The sequence below is a fragment of the Polyergus mexicanus genome, unplaced genomic scaffold, assembly GCF_030449975.1.
Source record: "Polyergus mexicanus isolate NDT 795.1 unplaced genomic scaffold, iyPolMexi1.0 SCAF_7, whole genome shotgun sequence".
In the NCBI taxonomy this organism is placed as follows: domain Eukaryota; kingdom Metazoa; phylum Arthropoda; class Insecta; order Hymenoptera; family Formicidae; genus Polyergus; species Polyergus mexicanus.
Window position 1 is genome coordinate 8,689,609 of NW_027223327.1, and position 17,677 is coordinate 8,707,285.

A 17,677-nucleotide genomic window follows, 5' to 3' on the forward strand; every position below is an offset into this window, starting at 1 on the left:
TAATTTTGAAAAAATTACCTTTTTTTATATTTCAGAATAATTTTATCTCTAATATTTTTTTTATTTAATGACTTATAATGTACATATATATATAAATATTAAAAAGTTAAAGAAGGAACTGAAAAGTTAAAAGGAGGATTAAAAGTTTTCAATAAAGTTAAAAGAGGAACCAGAAAGTTTATGGGAACCCCTCTAATTTTTCAGTCTCCCCTAATTAATAAAACTAAATTTTGTAAAAGAATTATTAAACTTTGCAGATTTAAAGTTTAATTTAACTTAAAATTTTAACTTATTAATAATATAATAATAAATTTAACTTAAAATTTAACTTATTATTTTAATTAAAATGATTATGTGTTTCGATAGTAATCACAATCGCATTTAAGAATAGAATTCAATAATATACGAAGCGTTTTCTATCACTACCTTATGCTAATCACATTCTATCACTGCTTTTATAATAAAATTTATTTTATATCACATGCGTATGTACATAAAATACTTCAATAATAAAACTTATTATCGCTGTGTAATATGCACTAGAATGGCAAAACATCAGAGCTAATAAAACATTAATAAATCCATAATATTTCTCCGCAATTTTGATCCACAATTATGGATCTAGCACGGACATGCACCATTCTATCGTTTTATCATGGCAGCAAAAAGTGAATCTGGCCATGTAGTTCCGCCGGTCTTAAAATGGATCTAGTTGACGCTATTGTATCATCTAGAAAAAGTGTCTTATGAAAAATGGCGGCGTGACTCCTCTGAGGCTTCTCTCTGTAATTACCCTGCTTTATTCCTAGAAATGCATCTAGGAAAATTTCGCGTTGGATTCTCACAAGTTGTCGATTCCTTGCGTCAAGCTTCTTGATATTTGTCGATGTATTTCTTGTTTGCTCCTATATTGCTGCAAAAGTAATTGTCATGGCTTCGGAGCGATATAGTTTTTCGTTAACCACTTTTAGGTAAATATATTAACGTAACAATTGCATATGTGAGTTAGTAGGATTTAAAATGACATTTTGCGCTTGTAATAAAAAAACTGATACTGCTGGAAATAAATGTAACAATAACCTAACCTCTGTATCTAGCTTTACGCTCGGCATTTTTCCATTATTGTGAATTTTTACTTCAATCGATAGTATCTTGTTAATATTAACCAATATTATTAATAAGTACATAAATAATTATGCATGTATTTCATCTGAAAAACGCATGGTGTTGGATAACGCGTATGACGGAATGACTCGTCAAATTTTGTGTCAAGTGTCAAAATGCCTAAAAATACTATATATTATTTATAATAATTTATATACTTGGACATTTGCATAATTCTATGGACGTGTCGATTAAGGAAAACATCTTTTTTCAGTCCATCGGGTAAACTAGTGCAGATAGAATATGCCCTGGCTGCGGTAGCCGCCGGTGCCCCGAGCGTGGGTATCAAGGCGTTGAACGGAGTCGTTCTCGCCACCGAGAATAAACACAAATCTATCCTCTACGACGAGCACAGTGTCAGTAAGGTCGAAATGATCACGAAGCACATTGGCATGGTCTATAGTGGCATGGGCCCAGACTATAGATTGTTGGTAAAGCAAGCGCGAAAAATGGCACAACAATATCTCTTGGTTTATCGGGAACCCATTCCGACTGCGCAGCTCGTCCAGCGTGTCGCGATGGTCATGCAAGAATATACACAATCTGGGTGAGTTGTCACTTTGTTTTTGATTGCTATATAGAGAGAGTTTGTAATTTATTGAAATTTCTAATCAATTATCATATGCTTTTAATTGTTAAAGATCTAACTAGATAAGTAAAAATAGAAAATTTGAATAATGATAAAAAGATAATTTGAACTCGTAAATTTATAGAGGTGTCAGGCCCTTTGGAGTATCTCTTCTGATTTGTGGTTGGGACAATGATAGACCCTATCTATTCCAATGCGATCCGTCCGGCACGTATTTTGCATGGAAAGCAACTGCAATGGGTAAAAATTTCATCAACGGCAAAACGTTTCTCGAAAAGAGATACAGCGAAGATCTAGAACTGGACGATGCTGTTCACACTGCCATTCTTACGCTGAAAGAAGGTTTCGAAGGTCAAATGACTGCAGACAATATCGAAGTTGGCATTTGCGACGCAAACGGATTCAGAAAGTTGGATCCTTCCAATGTTAAAGATTATCTTGCTAATATTCCTTAAATTTAAGTTCTTTTTAATGTATTATGGCAGTAAAACTTTGCAAACGTTAATGCATTCAAATCAGATTCTTATAATAAATTCTCACCAAATATAAAAAGAATCAAGTTTTTTCGATAATAATATAGAAACCATTTTGAACTTTGTAATAATTATCCACTATAATACAAACATATATGTTGCAGAGCATTGTAGATTAATCTTTTTATATAGCATTGAATCTTTAACTTTTTACAAATAGTCTAAGCCTTTTATAAAAAGGCTGAATTTATAAAGGATTTGCGACATATATGTACTTAGAGTTTACAATATTTATATTTTTTCTGAAAATTAGTAATTAGTAATTATTACAAGTTTACTTGAACGTTAAGTAATTTACACAAAGTTTAACAATATAATTATAAAGATCAGAAAAAGAGAGAAAGATCACGTTTGTATGTATATTGGAAATGTAAATTTCTTATTTTTGATTTTGCCCTCGTGTTATACCGTGATTTTTCAAATATTTCAAATTTTTGAAGTACATATGCGAAATAATAAATAAATTTCGAATTTTATATATTGCACGTTTTAATATTTTAATAGTATCTTCAATATTTGGAATTTTATTAAATAGATTATTGCAATTAATTTTCACGCTATATTTTAATTATTTTTATAATATATATCTACTAAAATATATTTATCAAAAAATCTTTAAAATAATCTCTTTATCTAGCTAGAATATTAAACAAAAATAATTTGGACCATCAAGAAATTTTATTACAAGATATGAGTAGACACACCCTGATTATCGTATATTTACAAATCATACAAAGATCCGTAAAAATGTACAAGCATTTTAACTATTCAGAAAGTTATAATATTGTTAATCGGAGAAAATATAATGATTCTTAAGACGTTTCATTTTATTTCCATATTTCAAATAACCCGCGCGCGTTTCTATTGGCGCTTCAAAAATCTCTCAGTTCGAATCGTCCCAGTAACTGAAACCCGCTGAAATCTGGATCTCACGTCTCACGGTCGCGTGCGAGTCGTCTCCGAATCGCATTTCTCGCTGTTGTCCGAAAGTGCGAATAAGTCTCGTCAAAAGTGCCTGGTGTCTATCGTAATGTCGAATTTCAATTGAGAACGCGTTGGTATATAATATACTTGCCGCATTCTTCCGTTACATTCTCCAGAGACTCTCCAGATAGCCAAAGTGGCTGTGTGAGGTTGCTGTTATATTGCCAACAATTATATTATTATTGGTAACATGACGATAATATGATTAATCATATTAATCAATATGACAGCAATTTGATTAATTAACATAATTAATCACTCTTGTGCTTATCTGGGTTTGGACAACAATCTCGCCGTCGGTAATGAAGCGCGAACGACTGCCAGTTATCGATCGCGTCCGAGACCGCAACACACGGAAGTGCGCGTTTATATCGATCGAGCGTGTATCGGCGAGTCGCGAGTGACACGATTAGAGGAGGACCAGAGGGATATCGCGAAAGGATGTCGCTGCCTCTGCTACGACTGTTGCAGTTGGTGCGCGGCTGTCTGGCCTACCGGCTCGTCTGCGTCGTCCACCAGCGTCGTCGCGTCATCCCGCGCGCTGTCATCACAGGCTGCTACTATGAACCCGTCGCCGCTTCCCTCGTACTGATCGCACGGCTTGCCCGCCGATCTCCTCTCGCCTCGAATCCGCGCCTCCTGGGGACGAATGTCCACGCAGGTAAGATATCATATATATGTATGCGCGATCATCCTTCAGTTTCGTGAGACGCGTGTATGTGTTACAGTTTCTACGTATGAAGTAAAAAATAGATAGCGAGAGGAAGAGAGAGAAAGAGAGAGAGAGAGAGATGGGATAGACAAAGTGTCAGAAAAATGTAACTGAAATGGACAGGTTTAAATCTACACGCGCCTCTTGTGTCGCGGAGCACATATTCGATAGTCGATTGTCATCGACTCGTCAATTATACACGATGACGAGCCTCTCGTCGCAACCAAGTCCTGAATTTTGCTAGTTTAGTTCGTTTTTATTGACCGTTTAGCTGCCCCCTGGGGATTAATGTTGCGGGAAAACTGATCGCCAAATATCAAATGACTTTTACCGCGTATTCTCTCTTCTCTTTTACTACCTTCCGTAATAATATGTAATTTCGTGGAATTTCAATTAGTACGCATACACGCGCACGCTTTGTCATTCGCTTTTTGTTATGTGTTTCTTTTTTTTATTTTATTTTTTTTTTATTTAATTAATATATGATGTTCCACCTTTATATTGTATATATTTAGGCGAACGAGGAAAGTAATTAACGCCTTGGTGTACCGACAATAATGCGAATTAATTAACGCTAGATTAGCGACTTGTATGTATGCGTTACCTACCCTTTCATATTTTAATTCTATCTATACCATAGAGAGAAAAGACGTATTAATTAACTTCAGATTAATTATTATATATAAACACACCGGTACCGAATATATTAATAATTTAGTTTACCAGTATTTGCAATTATTTATTCATTTCACGATAATTAATGATAAATTAGTTATATGGTATATATCTCTTGGGTAAGATAATATAGTCATGAATATTAATAACAATAATAATAATAATAATAAAAATTAAAAATAATAAATAAAAGCGTATATTAAAATAATGTTTTACGATGAATAATAAATTGATTCGCGCAGAGCAGATTGACATTTCTCGATCGAAATGAAATGTCAACAGATTTGTTTATCGATCTCATCTCGCGTCATGACAGGTAGGGAATCGCCGATCGATGCGGTCCCCAATTCTAAGCGTGCCATAAATTTCGATTGCCGATACTATCCGAAATACGCAACGGCTCATCCGTTTCGGATCCAGATTCGGTATGTCGGAACTCGGTGCGCGAAATTTCATCGATCTTTCATCAAGCCCAACGCTAACCGGTGCAAGTATCGCGGGACGAGAAAGAGAGAGAGAGAGAGAGAGAGAGAGAGAGAGGCTCGGAAAATTCGCGATCATAAAGAGCTGAGATTATTGGAGGTATCACAGAAATGAGACAAAATATATCGCGCAAAAATTAATTTTAATTTTATATTCGATAAAAAAGTAACTTCTTCAGCTATTTTCGTATCTTATTTCAGATAAGCCCTTCCGGAAGATATTAACGATAGAAACAATCACTCGTTCTTTGCGATAACGGTTTTATAAAGACTACTTTCACCTGATTATGATGGCTTTACGACCCGAGTGATTCTGATGACGCTCTTTGTGTGCCTTTTATCTTTTAGAATTTACTATCTTCTTTAATTTATACGTCTTTTTTTTTTATATACGCGATTCTTTTTTCTTTATTAAGATATTCGAATTTTTCAATTTTCGCGCGTCTTTGGCAATCTTTAATTCAACATTACGTGAATATGCGAGCACGCGACAGATATAATATTGATATAAATTTCGAGTTATACCCGACGAGTTGGAAACAACTCGAAAATTGGTGAAGTTTACTTTAAATATGAAGATATACCTGAAAGAGAGACTTCGCACAAATTATGGACTCTACTCTATTCCGCGCGACTCCTTCCATTTTTCTTCTTGTATTCGTAACTTTTGCCGGAAGTCGAGTAGTCAGTCACTCGCACAATTCCTCCTAACTATTATAATCAATTCACTTCAAGAGACTGGCGTTAGAGATATATATCTCGAGCAATTCCTAAGAAAATTTCCAAGTGAAACTTTATTTCGCCGAATAACTCTGTCGTCCACGCCGTTTGGTTTATCAGCCTTTTCGATTTTATCGACTTATCGATCTTCATTATCCGTATCGCGAGTCGGCGTCCTCTCTGCGAGTCTCAGAGAAACGATTTCGCGAGAGAATATAAAAGGAATATTCCTCCGATTTCCATCTTCGTCTCGCGTATCCTGTGCCATTGTCGAACAATGGTAGATTTTAATATAACGCATCCGCGAACGCAAACGCGTTTTAACGACAGACGGCAGGTTTTTCATTTAGTGCTACTTGTCGAAGCGGATCTCCGGGGATAATCACGACCAACAACGTCGGGAGAGAAGTAAAAGAGGGAGAAAGATGGATATCTTCTGCCCGTGCGCTTTGCAATTTTAATGCCGACATTGCGAGCGACTATTTTTTTCGTCCCCTGCTCTTCTTATGTTTAAATCGAGCAAACAATCGGATTTACGTATGTCCCTATTACGACAATCCGCGAACGTCGTCGATATCGCTTATTAAAAATTCTGAAAGGCGATCACAAGCTCGTCGAGCAATGACAGCTCGTCTCGATGATCCACGCTTTTCTGAGAAGCGTGAGAGAGAGAGAGAGAGAGACGCGCTCTCTATCGTTTATCCGTGATTGAAATTCCTCCCCGGATGCCTCCCTGAGACGACACTCTAGTAAGATTCGGAGATAATAAAATGACATGGTAAGGAAAAAAAAAAAAAAAAATCCTTCGTACTCGAGTAGCATGGAAGACGGATTGTTGACACGCGTTGTATTCTGCATTTCACCGTTTCAATTCGCAGTACGAACGTTAAATGAAACGTATTTACCGTCGCTCGAGAATTACTAGCGGTTTGCGATGCCGAAAGAATCGCGTCGTTCTAACATTGTACGCTCGCGTCTAATTACAGCACGCCTATCTCCTTTTCCCGCCGGCATTCTTCGTTGCATTTTTTTTCTTTTTTTTTTCTTCTTTCTCTCTCTCTCTTTCTTTATTTTAGGGCCACCATCTGGCCCTTCGTCCACGGTCTTTATGCGCGTTATGTGAGGCGAAATTACAGACGGGCTAATTACATGCTGGTCATGCGAATCGCGTAGTCGCGGAAATGCGTCGACGACGATTAAAAGGCTAAAGAAGCGTATCGTTTTGACGACCGACACACTCATACGTTGTAAGCATCTACGAGATTTCCTCATACCCTCGTGTATCATCAGTTGAATCGATCATTTTGGAAAGGACGCGATATCGCTTTTTTTCCACAAAGAATTTCATAGAATAAAGAGTTGGGAAATTTTGAAATATTTTCATCAATTTACGCAGAAAGGCGCGTGAAACGAGATTTTCCCGTGCAATTCTCATTCTTTCAAGCTATGTCTATAATAAATTTGCGTAAATACAGTAACAGGTAATTGCTGCATTTTTTTGATTCAGAGAGTCGCGTATATCGGATATGTAAATGAATAGTAGTTAGAGGCCAGCTAACAATTTCGCAGAAATCTGTCGCGACCGCGAAACAACGCGCTATGCATTTTTTTCTTTATTTGTAATTCGCGAGAGATTTTTTTTTTTCTCTCTAAATTACACGAAAGAAAGGTCTTTGCGTTTATCGTATCCATCCTCGAACTCCTCCTATCTCTGGTCCTAATCATCCTGAGCGTCGCAAAAAGCATCCGCGCGATCACGGAAAATGATCCGGCGCTTTTACCGTTCTCGATTTCGTGGACAAAAAGAAGGGATGAACGGAACGTGCAATTTATCGTGACGCGTCGTGTACTTTTAGTCATTAGTCGTCTCTTATATATTTTGCTTTGTCTCTAAATGTCCGAGATCGTTCGGCTTGGCAGGAAGTCGATAAGAACTCGAATAATAGATTCACTTTTTGATCGCGGACAAAGTATTCGTCAATCGGTCATTTACTTTTCACGAGATTAATTAATTTAATAGTTCCTCTATGATTCTTTATATGCGCCTGATGAAAAATTAAATTGTATTAAATGTAACGAGGTGAGATTTATACAGGGAATTATTTGCAAAGAATTTTGACCGAATTTCAACTTTCGCGTTTCACATCCTCGCGCCGATACACGGAATGATATGATGCTACGTACACACGCGGAGCATCTCTTTGTCTCTCTTCGGTGAGAGATGGCCGAGCGATCAAAGCCTTCCAGAGGCCTAACGAGCCTCTGGATGACGTCGATCGCTTCTGTTTTCTGTCGTCGTCGCAAGCTTGAATGAGCAGCTTTTTCCATCCCGGACCGTTGTGGGCAGATCGCGCAAAAGCGCGATTTTCCCTTTTCACGGTGTAGGAGAGAGATGGAGAGAGAATCCTCCCTCTTCGGGTTCGGTCCACCGTGACAAGGATAAAATTAGATCGACGGCGCTGCCGATCCGATCTATCCGTTTCTCTCCTCTACGTGTCATTTTTTTTTCTAGATCCCCATCTTTCTCTTTTCCTACATTATCAGGCAATTTGGCGAGACGCGCTTGACGAGTTAAAGCTTTCGTGACATTTTTCTAATCAAACTTACCAAGCTAAGTTATAGTATTCTGTATCTGTCGTTGATTCAACTTTCTACCGATTCAAAAAAGCCGTTTCGTTTGATATCAATTTTTTGTTTTGAAAATATCTTTTTATTTGTATGCATCGATTAAAGAGCGCTGCGGCTCTTATTAGCCCGCCCTTTCTTTTTAATGTTTATTTATATCGATAAAATGAAACAATACGTTTCCAATAATCATACTATCTGTTAAAATATATGCTCTTGTTTATTATATATAATCTATTTTATTTTATAAACAGTACTTCTTAGAGTAAAGTTACGTAGCGTTGCTGCCAAAAATTTGTCTATTACATAATATAATCTAACGAGAAATCGTTAGCTTTTGCTATTCTTACAGTTACAAGCTTAATAGAAGATGACAGATCAGTGTTCCTTAAGACCATTTAAATAGTTCTAACCAACATGAGTTATTCAACTTTGTCATTCAATGTCTGTTAGATATATAGATTTTGTTCGAATTTTCCTCTTTAGGTGCCGTGTTTGTATCTATATGTATGTCGGGTCCGCACGCGTCATTGTCGCGTCGTAATGCCGGCGACGTCGGTTTGAAACATAACTCCGTCCAAGAATACAATAAGCGGCCAGAGCATTGTGGAATGTAATTAAGCTAGCGTTGCTGATGGCAGACAGCTAATGTCAAATTACAAGGAACGTTAATGGCTACCACTTTCTCTCTCCCTCCTTAACCCGTTCTCTCTTCCGTTCGCTCCCTCGCTCCTGTCGCTCTTGTCAAACGATTTACCTGTCACTATTCAATCTTGTTACGACTCTTGGCTTCAGTTTAATGCCTTATCGACGAGTACGCTGTACGATCGTATATTAAAAGAGGAGCGAAATCGAAACGCAAGACGATTTAAGTATGTGCGTTAATCCGTTATTCATTTATTTGTGTAACGTTATTTTAAAAGACGATTATATTTCCAGTAAAATCAGTTATCAGAATTGAAAGAGCACTGTCTCAGACTGCACAATCGATTCCGCCGATAGCGACGGAAAGAGTCCGCGTGCCGGTAAACTGTTCTCTGCGGTTCTAAATTATAGTATTTCGGGTCGGAAAAGTTCGAACCGAGCACCAAGCATCGCTTGCGGAGAATGCGTTTTCGATGCTCACATATGAAGGGATGGAAATCCATGATACGGTAAATTTCGCCGTACGAGGCTATTGCAAAAGTTTCCAGATATAGGAATGCTTGTTTTTTTTCTCTCTCTCTCTCTCTTTTTTTTTTTTTTTTACAATAAAGCAATCGTGTTAAAAGCGTGAGTAAAACGCCGTTTACGCATAATTTCGGATAGCACATTGCGAATGTTTCTTTTTTTTTTTCCTCTACACATATGCATCTATTTAATCTTCAATTATGAAAATAAATTTTCGATGAAACGCGTAAGTCAAGAAATATATTTTGGATTTTTATATAGAACGTGCTCCAGAATTAGCATACATACAGCGATATATTTGAAAATTAAGGTCATCTCTTTGCTAAAATTTCGTGTCAAATCAAGTCCTAAAATAAATTCCTACTTCGAACTGAATAAATTTCCTATTATTAATTACTCATATTTCTTGATTTCCTATTAATAATAATACAAAAGATTAATATCTCTGTCACCGATAAAAGCACAGAATTCGAATATATTAGGCAAGATACGACATTGTATTCGGTTAATTCTGCATGCCGTTGCATTACGTGGCATCGGTGCATTATCTGCTTTTCACACGAGATACGATATAGTCGCGTAAGAGCGATTAGTTGGATACGTTATCGTTTAGAGAGCCCGCGCACGATGATGCGACAGGGCGAAAGGTTGACGACGCTAAAACTCAAACCCTTTAGTAACTCGAGCTGTCGTTAAAACCATCTGCCTCTCGTGCACCTTGCTTCCTTAACGATAACCCGGACGCTTTCCATAAATGTAGCAAAACAACCCAACACACCAATTACGTCTTGTCTTTTTTTGCATTTCCGTATATTCGTTAACGAGTTTGCCGATATCTACAGACGAGTGTAGATTAAATTGAAAACGATACGATTAAATTGGATACAATACAATATTACCGTACCGTATTATTGTATCATTATTTATTTGGTTTTTTTTTTCGCGAGAGAATAATAAATTAAATGGACTGAGATCACATGCAATATCATATTGACATTTCAAATAGAATCAACGCGTGTTTAAAATCGTATAAAAAAAAATATATATATTTTATCAAACTTAAATAATCAATGTTCTTCCGTTTGAATGGAAATAGAATTTATTGTCGCGTTGATCGATGAATTTGCTTTCGATATGATAAAGATTTTTCATTTTTCAAGTTAGCCGCGAAATATCTCGCATGGTGTTAGTCGAAAGTTTTTCGGCCGAATTGCGCCGGGAATAAGAAAGAAGATTCAATTAGCGGGGAACAATTTGCAGGCGGACTCGATCGTGACATATACACCATCCGATCATCCCTTATGGGGCTTGACCCTCGTAATTGAGTCGAGTTTCCTTTCCCCATCGTGGCGCGCGTGTGAGATTAATTTTCCTCAGCAGTCTTTATGGCGGGCACTTCGCGGGCATTCTTAATCAGTCACCATATCCCGCTCTCGTTGCCGAATGAATTTGGCAAATTGCGTCGTCGTCCCACATTTTTTATAATCCGATTTATATTTTTTAATCTATTGCGACTATCGCATTCATTTTATTAAAAATAATTTTAATTTAATTTTAATTTTAATAATAATTAATGTAAAAGGTCTACTTTCGAGAAAACTTTTTTCTACGCAAAAAGCAGAAAGAATACGATAGTAGCGATATGTCATGTAAAAAGAAGGAAGAAAATTCGATAGCAGTGTTCTTGTCAATACGTCAAAATTTCTTATTAACATCGCGTTTTGTCGATACGTATAGTGCGCCGTAAATAACTATGCATTCAGGAGATATATCTTTTACGACGAGGCAACGCGCGCGATATTTCCTCTCGGTATCATAGAATTTTCCCGATTTCTTGTTTTGATTGCATCTTATTCGCGACGAACGTCAGTCTGTTACGGAAGGTGGGAAGCCGGTAGCATCTGGAAACAGCGCGAACGAAACCAACGAAAGGAGCTGTCGCGTTACTAAGAGAGAGAAAGAGAGAGAGAGAGAGAGGGATATATATATATATAAAGAGAAAGAAAGAAGAAAAATAAGAAGAGGGTAGACCTCGATATAGTGTACGAGGAGTATGTGGGAGTGTTCAAATCCTCCGATAGCGCGCACTCCGACTTGTCCCACATATGGTTTTACACGTATATTCCCTTCTCGCGTTCGATCCTCCAGAGTATTACCGGGGCGGATCTTATCGGGGCTTACCGATCCGCGAATCCTCGCGAAATCGTGAGTTACGGCGTCGCCCAGGACGTATCCACATGGACTTATTTCCAGGCGTTTCGCTCATGGCGCCAAACGAGGAAGCCGCAAAGATACGCGTTTCGGGGAAAAATAGCGGCGCGTGACTCGCTCGTCGTGTATACGCGTAAGCTATGCCTGCGACGTAATGTTGGTATAAAACGTAACGATGAAACGAAAAGGGAAGAGGCGTCGAGTGGAACGGAAACAATGAATCGCGTAGGAGGATCTGGAGAAATCGAGGAGAGGAAGAAGCGGAAGGACCTGCGAACGAGGATGAAATCCAGCGAGATCCGACGTAAAAGGATCCGAGAGAGACGGTTCGTCGTAAGTTTATCATGTTGTATATAAACTGCAACAACGTACAAGAGAGTTTACTGTCTCTTAACACTTTTGGCCGGGTGAGGACTCAGGCCGCGAGAATCAAGACAAGCTTGTTTGACGTTAAAACACGGGATATACAGCGTGTCAAGTACGTAGTTGGTACATACTTCTTGGACGGGTAGAGTTTACTTTGACGCAGCGACGCGAGTAACACACCGTGTATATATATATATTGAGTTACATCGATAAAATACACGTTCAGAGAGCTCCATCGTCGTGATATACTATAGCGGATTTGGTAGAGAATTTCCTTCTCTCTCTTCCTCGATGCATTTACGGCGTTGCTCGCGGCGAATAACTCACAACGCGGCAACTCTTGCCGATAAATTCCTCGCGATTTTCCGAGTTTACCGTCTTCCGCGCATTTTTGAGAAATACACTCCGCGTATTCGCTAACGTAGATATTATGCGTCTCGATTGTTCTTGTTGAGTACACAGAGCGGAAGTTGGACAAAGTTTCCACCGTTTACCGACGAGTACCCAGGTGTCTTTGGCCGCTACTCTCGCGGATAGAACTCTATAAGCTTCGCAAATTGAGAATCACCAAGTTTCCTTTCTAGCGTCGGATACACTCCCACAATATCCTTCTCCCTCATCCCGATTTATCTATCCCTTCCTCGTCGATGCAACGAACAGTCTCGATGATGCGTATCAACGAATCATCGTCGAGAGAAATCGCGTATTATAGCGGTGGAAATAATCGTATACTCGCTTTTTCGCGATCGATGCGCGCGCGACGTGCAATTTCGCGCGGAGGAGATTAGCGTGCGAGATTAGCGTAATCGGCGCGTAATCAGCTTGGCAAATTCAGCTTACGCGCAAACTTGCGGCAGCAAAGTGTTCATCGGTCGGCATCGCCGATGTCGATTGAGCTTGTCGTGTCGCGGTAAATGATATTACCTATAATTTCCATATCTTCGCGATAGCGTATTAGCGGTAAATTAATTGGCATTTATCGTCGCGTTTTATTTATGCAAGAGCGAAAGTACCATGAAAATTGTAAAATGCTCCGAAAGGCAACGAGTCATCGATCACGCGAAACGTCCGGCGATTTCGCTCTCTCCTTTTCGCGAGGAAAACAAATCGGGGCGTGGAGATCGATATACACACCCTTGTAATTAATATAACAATTTATCGTACGAAAAAAGCCGTATATAAAGCCCTTCGACTTACTTTCATAAAAATTCCAGAGCCGTTGCGAAAATATGTAAAAAGTGGGAAGCGTTGTGAGGGAACGGAAGGGAGGAGTTGAAAGAGAGAGAGAGAGAGAGAGAGAGAGAGAGAGAGAGAGAGAGAGAGAGAGAGAGAGAGAGAAGGGGCTCCATATCTAGGGAAAAATGTTATTAAAAGTACCCGGCGGTTACACGCGCGATTATATAACGGTCCACGAACTGACTTCGATTGTTGAAAAATATCCCAGCTTCAGCTTCACCGAGTTAAGTCGCATCTGCCTAAATTTTACTCTTTATACATTCGGGTTTTAATATAAGCGAGCTCGATTAGAATTTCCATTTCGAGCTAATTAGCTATTTAATTGCGAGAATATATTCCGTTATTCCAGACTGCATTAAATTTCTATTCATACATGATACTGCATCTCGTAATAAATACGGTGAAAATTTACTGAATGCCTTCATTATTAAGCCGAGCATTTCTAAATATCGTTGTATCGAAGTATCAGTTGGCCGTGTTCGAGATATAAAGTTTACGTGTTCTCATATACACGGGAAGAAAAAAAATAATCGTCTCTCTTTACGATCAACCGATGGAACGTATTAGGCAAAGTCAAGCTGTCAAAGCTTACGACTTGATGAAAAATTTTCGAGCCAGTGGAGTTAAGAGTAGAAATAAAGTTACGAACGTAGATGTTTTTAGCGCAAAACTGTCATGTCGTAAACATATCCGTGATACGTGTCGATCACGCGCCATCACGCTCGATATATAGAACTCGTAAAAATTTCAGATAAATCGCTACAATCGTGATAGCGACAAGCGATTGACATTATCTCCGATTTATGGTAATGACGCTGGTAATATGGATACAAAATTGCGATCGGTGATCGCGTTATCTAACGAATTTGACAAATAATTAATTTCGCTTGACGAGCTGTCGCTCCGATCGCTTTGATAAGCGCGCAGAATTACAATACGTAATATCGTAGACATCAATTTTCGGTCGTATCGCGTTTATTGGCGCCGCTACTACGAGTGTATATCACAAATGATCGTGCGTGCGATCTGTTTGTGAAGTTTATCGCCGCCCCTTTCGCGTTCGATGTCCGCTCGATGACAGAAAAAGCAACAGAAGGAGAATTTATACGAAGCACCGCGAACCCTCTTCTGCCTTCACGGTCGTCTCTTTCATCGAGTACTCGCTCTGTTCTCGTCACCCGATTTATCTTGAAGGCGTCCTCCGCATTCCGTTATACGATTCAATATGATTCAAGAATGTCTCTAACGAATGTATCGAAAAGGTCGTATCTTTACGGAACAGAATTTTGCAGGAGATATTGTCTTTCTAAATAAACTGATGTAAGATAGAATTTGCCTAACAAATTTATACGAGAGGAATATAAATGATCCTTTTGCGACGGAGATGTGTATTTTTTTTTAGTAGAATTCATTAGCATAAAATTATATATTGCTGGGAAAAATAGTAAAAATCTTTTCCAAAAGACGATTTTTTTATTCAAACTCAAAAATCAATATTGATGATTAATATTTTCTATCATTATTATATACATGATAGACATAATAAATGACAAAGCGCAGTTTTAATCGTCGCGTGTGAATATCGCGATGAATTTTGCTCCTCCTACGGTTCTTTCCGGTTCTTAGCGGATGGTTCTGCCATTCTCGCGGAGTTTGGTAAATCTTGTCATACAATAGACTTCGCCACGCTTAATCCGTCTCGCGGCTAATCCAGTTGGGAAACTTGTCTCGACGCGACTTCGTCTCTCTGCGAAGACGGATAAACGATGCCGGTTGTATCACGAGCGATAAAAAATATTTTGCGTACAGATTGAAAAGTTTCCCTTGTTTTTCACCTCGACTTGTCTGTGAAAAATTATTAAGTATCCGTTGCAAGTAGAAAGCGAAATCTTTCTTCGCTTTAGATCTCGAATATTATAAGAAATGTGAAATAAACTTGCGGATAATTGACGTGCCGATTAAAACCACTTACAATTATTATATTGGTTTTACGAAAAATTCTTAAAATTCTAATACGATATTAATATTTTAGTCAGTCGAGACATTAATATGTCAACTGCATCACTCGTTATTCACCGCGTTGAAGGATTCTCCAGTTTTGAAAAAGTAATGGCTGGCGATGAAAACGCTGAGCCATGGGTTCCATAAGTACCGTATGCATTGGGGGAGAAGCAAAGTGCTTAAATCTCGAAGGGTTCTCCGGGGATCTCCCGCGATTCTTTCTCTTTGATTTCCTGCGACGTGTCCTCATCGGCCAAATCTTAACTCGCGTAAAATTCAATCGGCTTCCGTGACACGTACACGAGCAAAATTTCATCAACGTTACTGTCAACGGATGAATTTGATCTCGCGTGTTAAAAAAAAATATATATATTTTTAGGTGAAAAACTTGACAAAAAAAAAACTAATTTCACACGTTCACATATATTTATTAAAAAAATTATTAAATACCTGGCATTATTTCGGGGCTTAAAAAATTTAGTTACATTTCAGCGGACATTATTTTAAATGTTACGGGGCAGACTGTTTAATATCAATTTTTAACGTTGATAGAGGACCGAGAAAAGAGTTATAGTCTTTTCCTCGGGGATGGGAATGGGACGCGTCGTAATAAACGAGTAAATAAATACCGTCTCGAGTTTCTCGGTTATCGATTATCCCCACCGTATTACCGTAAATGGAGATATGATATGCAGCCAGCCCGTTCGAAGGGTGCGAGCGCGAAGAAGAAGAGACGCGTATCTTTCCGCGTGAACACGCGCGGGAAAAGGCGAATCTCCGCTCGGGTTCCGTCTGCATCTGCGCGCGGGGGAGGCGACGGGGGTTAAACCCGCCCGTTAGACTACTTAGTCTAACGAGAATATAATCGATGATATACTACCTCGCGGCTTAATCACGCGAGGAGATAAAACCCCTCCCCACTCCGGGTCGGTCCTTTATCTCCAGTTCAGAGGGAGGAGGGAAAGCGCGAGGCTAAATCTAATTCTCGGTCGCGTCATCCTCGTCTCTCGTCCTTTCTTACCCCGTAGTCCCGGAACGTCACCCTCATTATACTCGAGGAGACAGGAAGATTTTATTACGTCATCCACAAAGACTCTTTACACGGTACTTTTTTTCCTTCCGGCCGGGGTCCTCGACCGGTACTACGTCGTATCTCACCGCGCGATGCATTAAAGAAGAGGAAAAAGGGGGAGAACACACGTCACGTGGCGCAATTTCGCAGAATTGCCGCGAGAAATTGCTACGTTCGGGGAATCGCAAAACCAGCGTTCCTCGCATCTCTTTGAGATGCCTGACCCGAAATACGGCCCACCACTCGGAACATTCCACTCGCGAATTATTTTTCAAGTTCTGCACGGAGTAACCAGGATGTCTATTCTTTGGAAACATCATCGAAAGCCTGGAATTTTCAATAATTTATTTCGTACCTGGAAAAATCAGGAAACTCTCATGGAATTTTATTGGGACTAGGGAAATTTTTAAAAAAATTTTCTCGTGATAATTTCGCTCTTATATTGTAAATAGTACTCTAACGGAAAAGTTACAGCGAAATAATTTTAAAATCTTTCCTTTATCTGGAATTTTGAACAAAAATATCCGCAAGATCAGGAAACTTTTTCATAAGATTTAAGCAGACATTTTGATAACTGTTTATGTCACACAGATATATTTTCTCGAGCGCACAAATATCTCAAACGAATATTATGCTTGTAATACGACTGTGCTAATATTTTTATCGCAGATGAAAAAAATTTCCGAACATCGTATTCGAGCCAGCTATATATATATATATATATGTTACGCAATGCCGCGTTCGAATGAATCATCATCACGTTAGCGCGATAGTCCGCTCGTCAGCTTTTCAGTCAAGTTTTCAATCAAGGTATCTTGCAAGGAATTACATTTTCCATCCAGTCTCTATAGATACGTGTTCGCATTCTATAACGCGTCGCATAGATGCCGTAAAATTTGACGCTCGTAAAAGGAGTATCGCATAGGTGTACATAAATTTTGACGCGACGAAACAGTCGATTTTTACGAGCAATTTCACCAAGCTTTTCGGCGGACGACGAAAAGCTTTGCCCTTTCTCCTCTTTTCCCCCTTTTCTCGTCCTCTTCCTCTCATACTCCACATCTTCTTCTTCTTCTTCTTCTTCTTGTTTTTTGCACTCTTCATCGTTCATAAAGAATAGTTAGATACCGACGTAAC

At 38.8% G+C, this 17,677-nt stretch overlaps 2 protein-coding genes across 3 annotated transcripts in view; both read left to right on the forward strand.

Moving 5' to 3' along the window:
* Positions 1 to 860: 860 nt before the first annotated feature.
* Positions 861 to 2,317, forward strand: Prosalpha2 (proteasome alpha2 subunit). Its single transcript, XM_070298816.1, has 3 exons — positions 861 to 971; positions 1,379 to 1,711; positions 1,878 to 2,317. Exons 1-3 carry the CDS (start codon positions 931 to 933, stop codon positions 2,206 to 2,208), a joined length of 705 nt encoding a protein of 234 aa, XP_070154917.1. The 5' UTR covers positions 861 to 930; the 3' UTR covers positions 2,209 to 2,317.
* Positions 2,318 to 3,275: 958 nt separating this feature from the next.
* The window catches only part of Msi (RNA-binding protein musashi), a 107,536-nt gene continuing 93,134 nt past the window's right edge, over positions 3,276 to 17,677 (forward strand). The window contains exon 1 of one of the 2 annotated variants that reach the window (XM_070299311.1): positions 3,276 to 3,931. The gene's annotated coding sequence lies outside the window, so the exon portion shown is untranslated. The remainder of the gene's footprint in view (positions 3,932 to 17,677) is intronic. The other variant, XM_070299307.1, reaches the window with a different exon arrangement.

Coding starts and splice junctions, on each gene's coding strand:
- Prosalpha2 (XM_070298816.1), top strand. CDS start 931: ATGGCTTCGGAGCGATATAGTTTTTCGTTAACCACTTTTAG. Junction 972..1,378: donor TTTTCGTTAACCACTTTTAG/GTAAATATATTA, acceptor ATCTTTTTTCAG/TCCATCGGGTAAACTAGTGC. Junction 1,712..1,877: donor CAAGAATATACACAATCTGG/GTGAGTTGTCAC, acceptor GTAAATTTATAG/AGGTGTCAGGCCCTTTGGAG.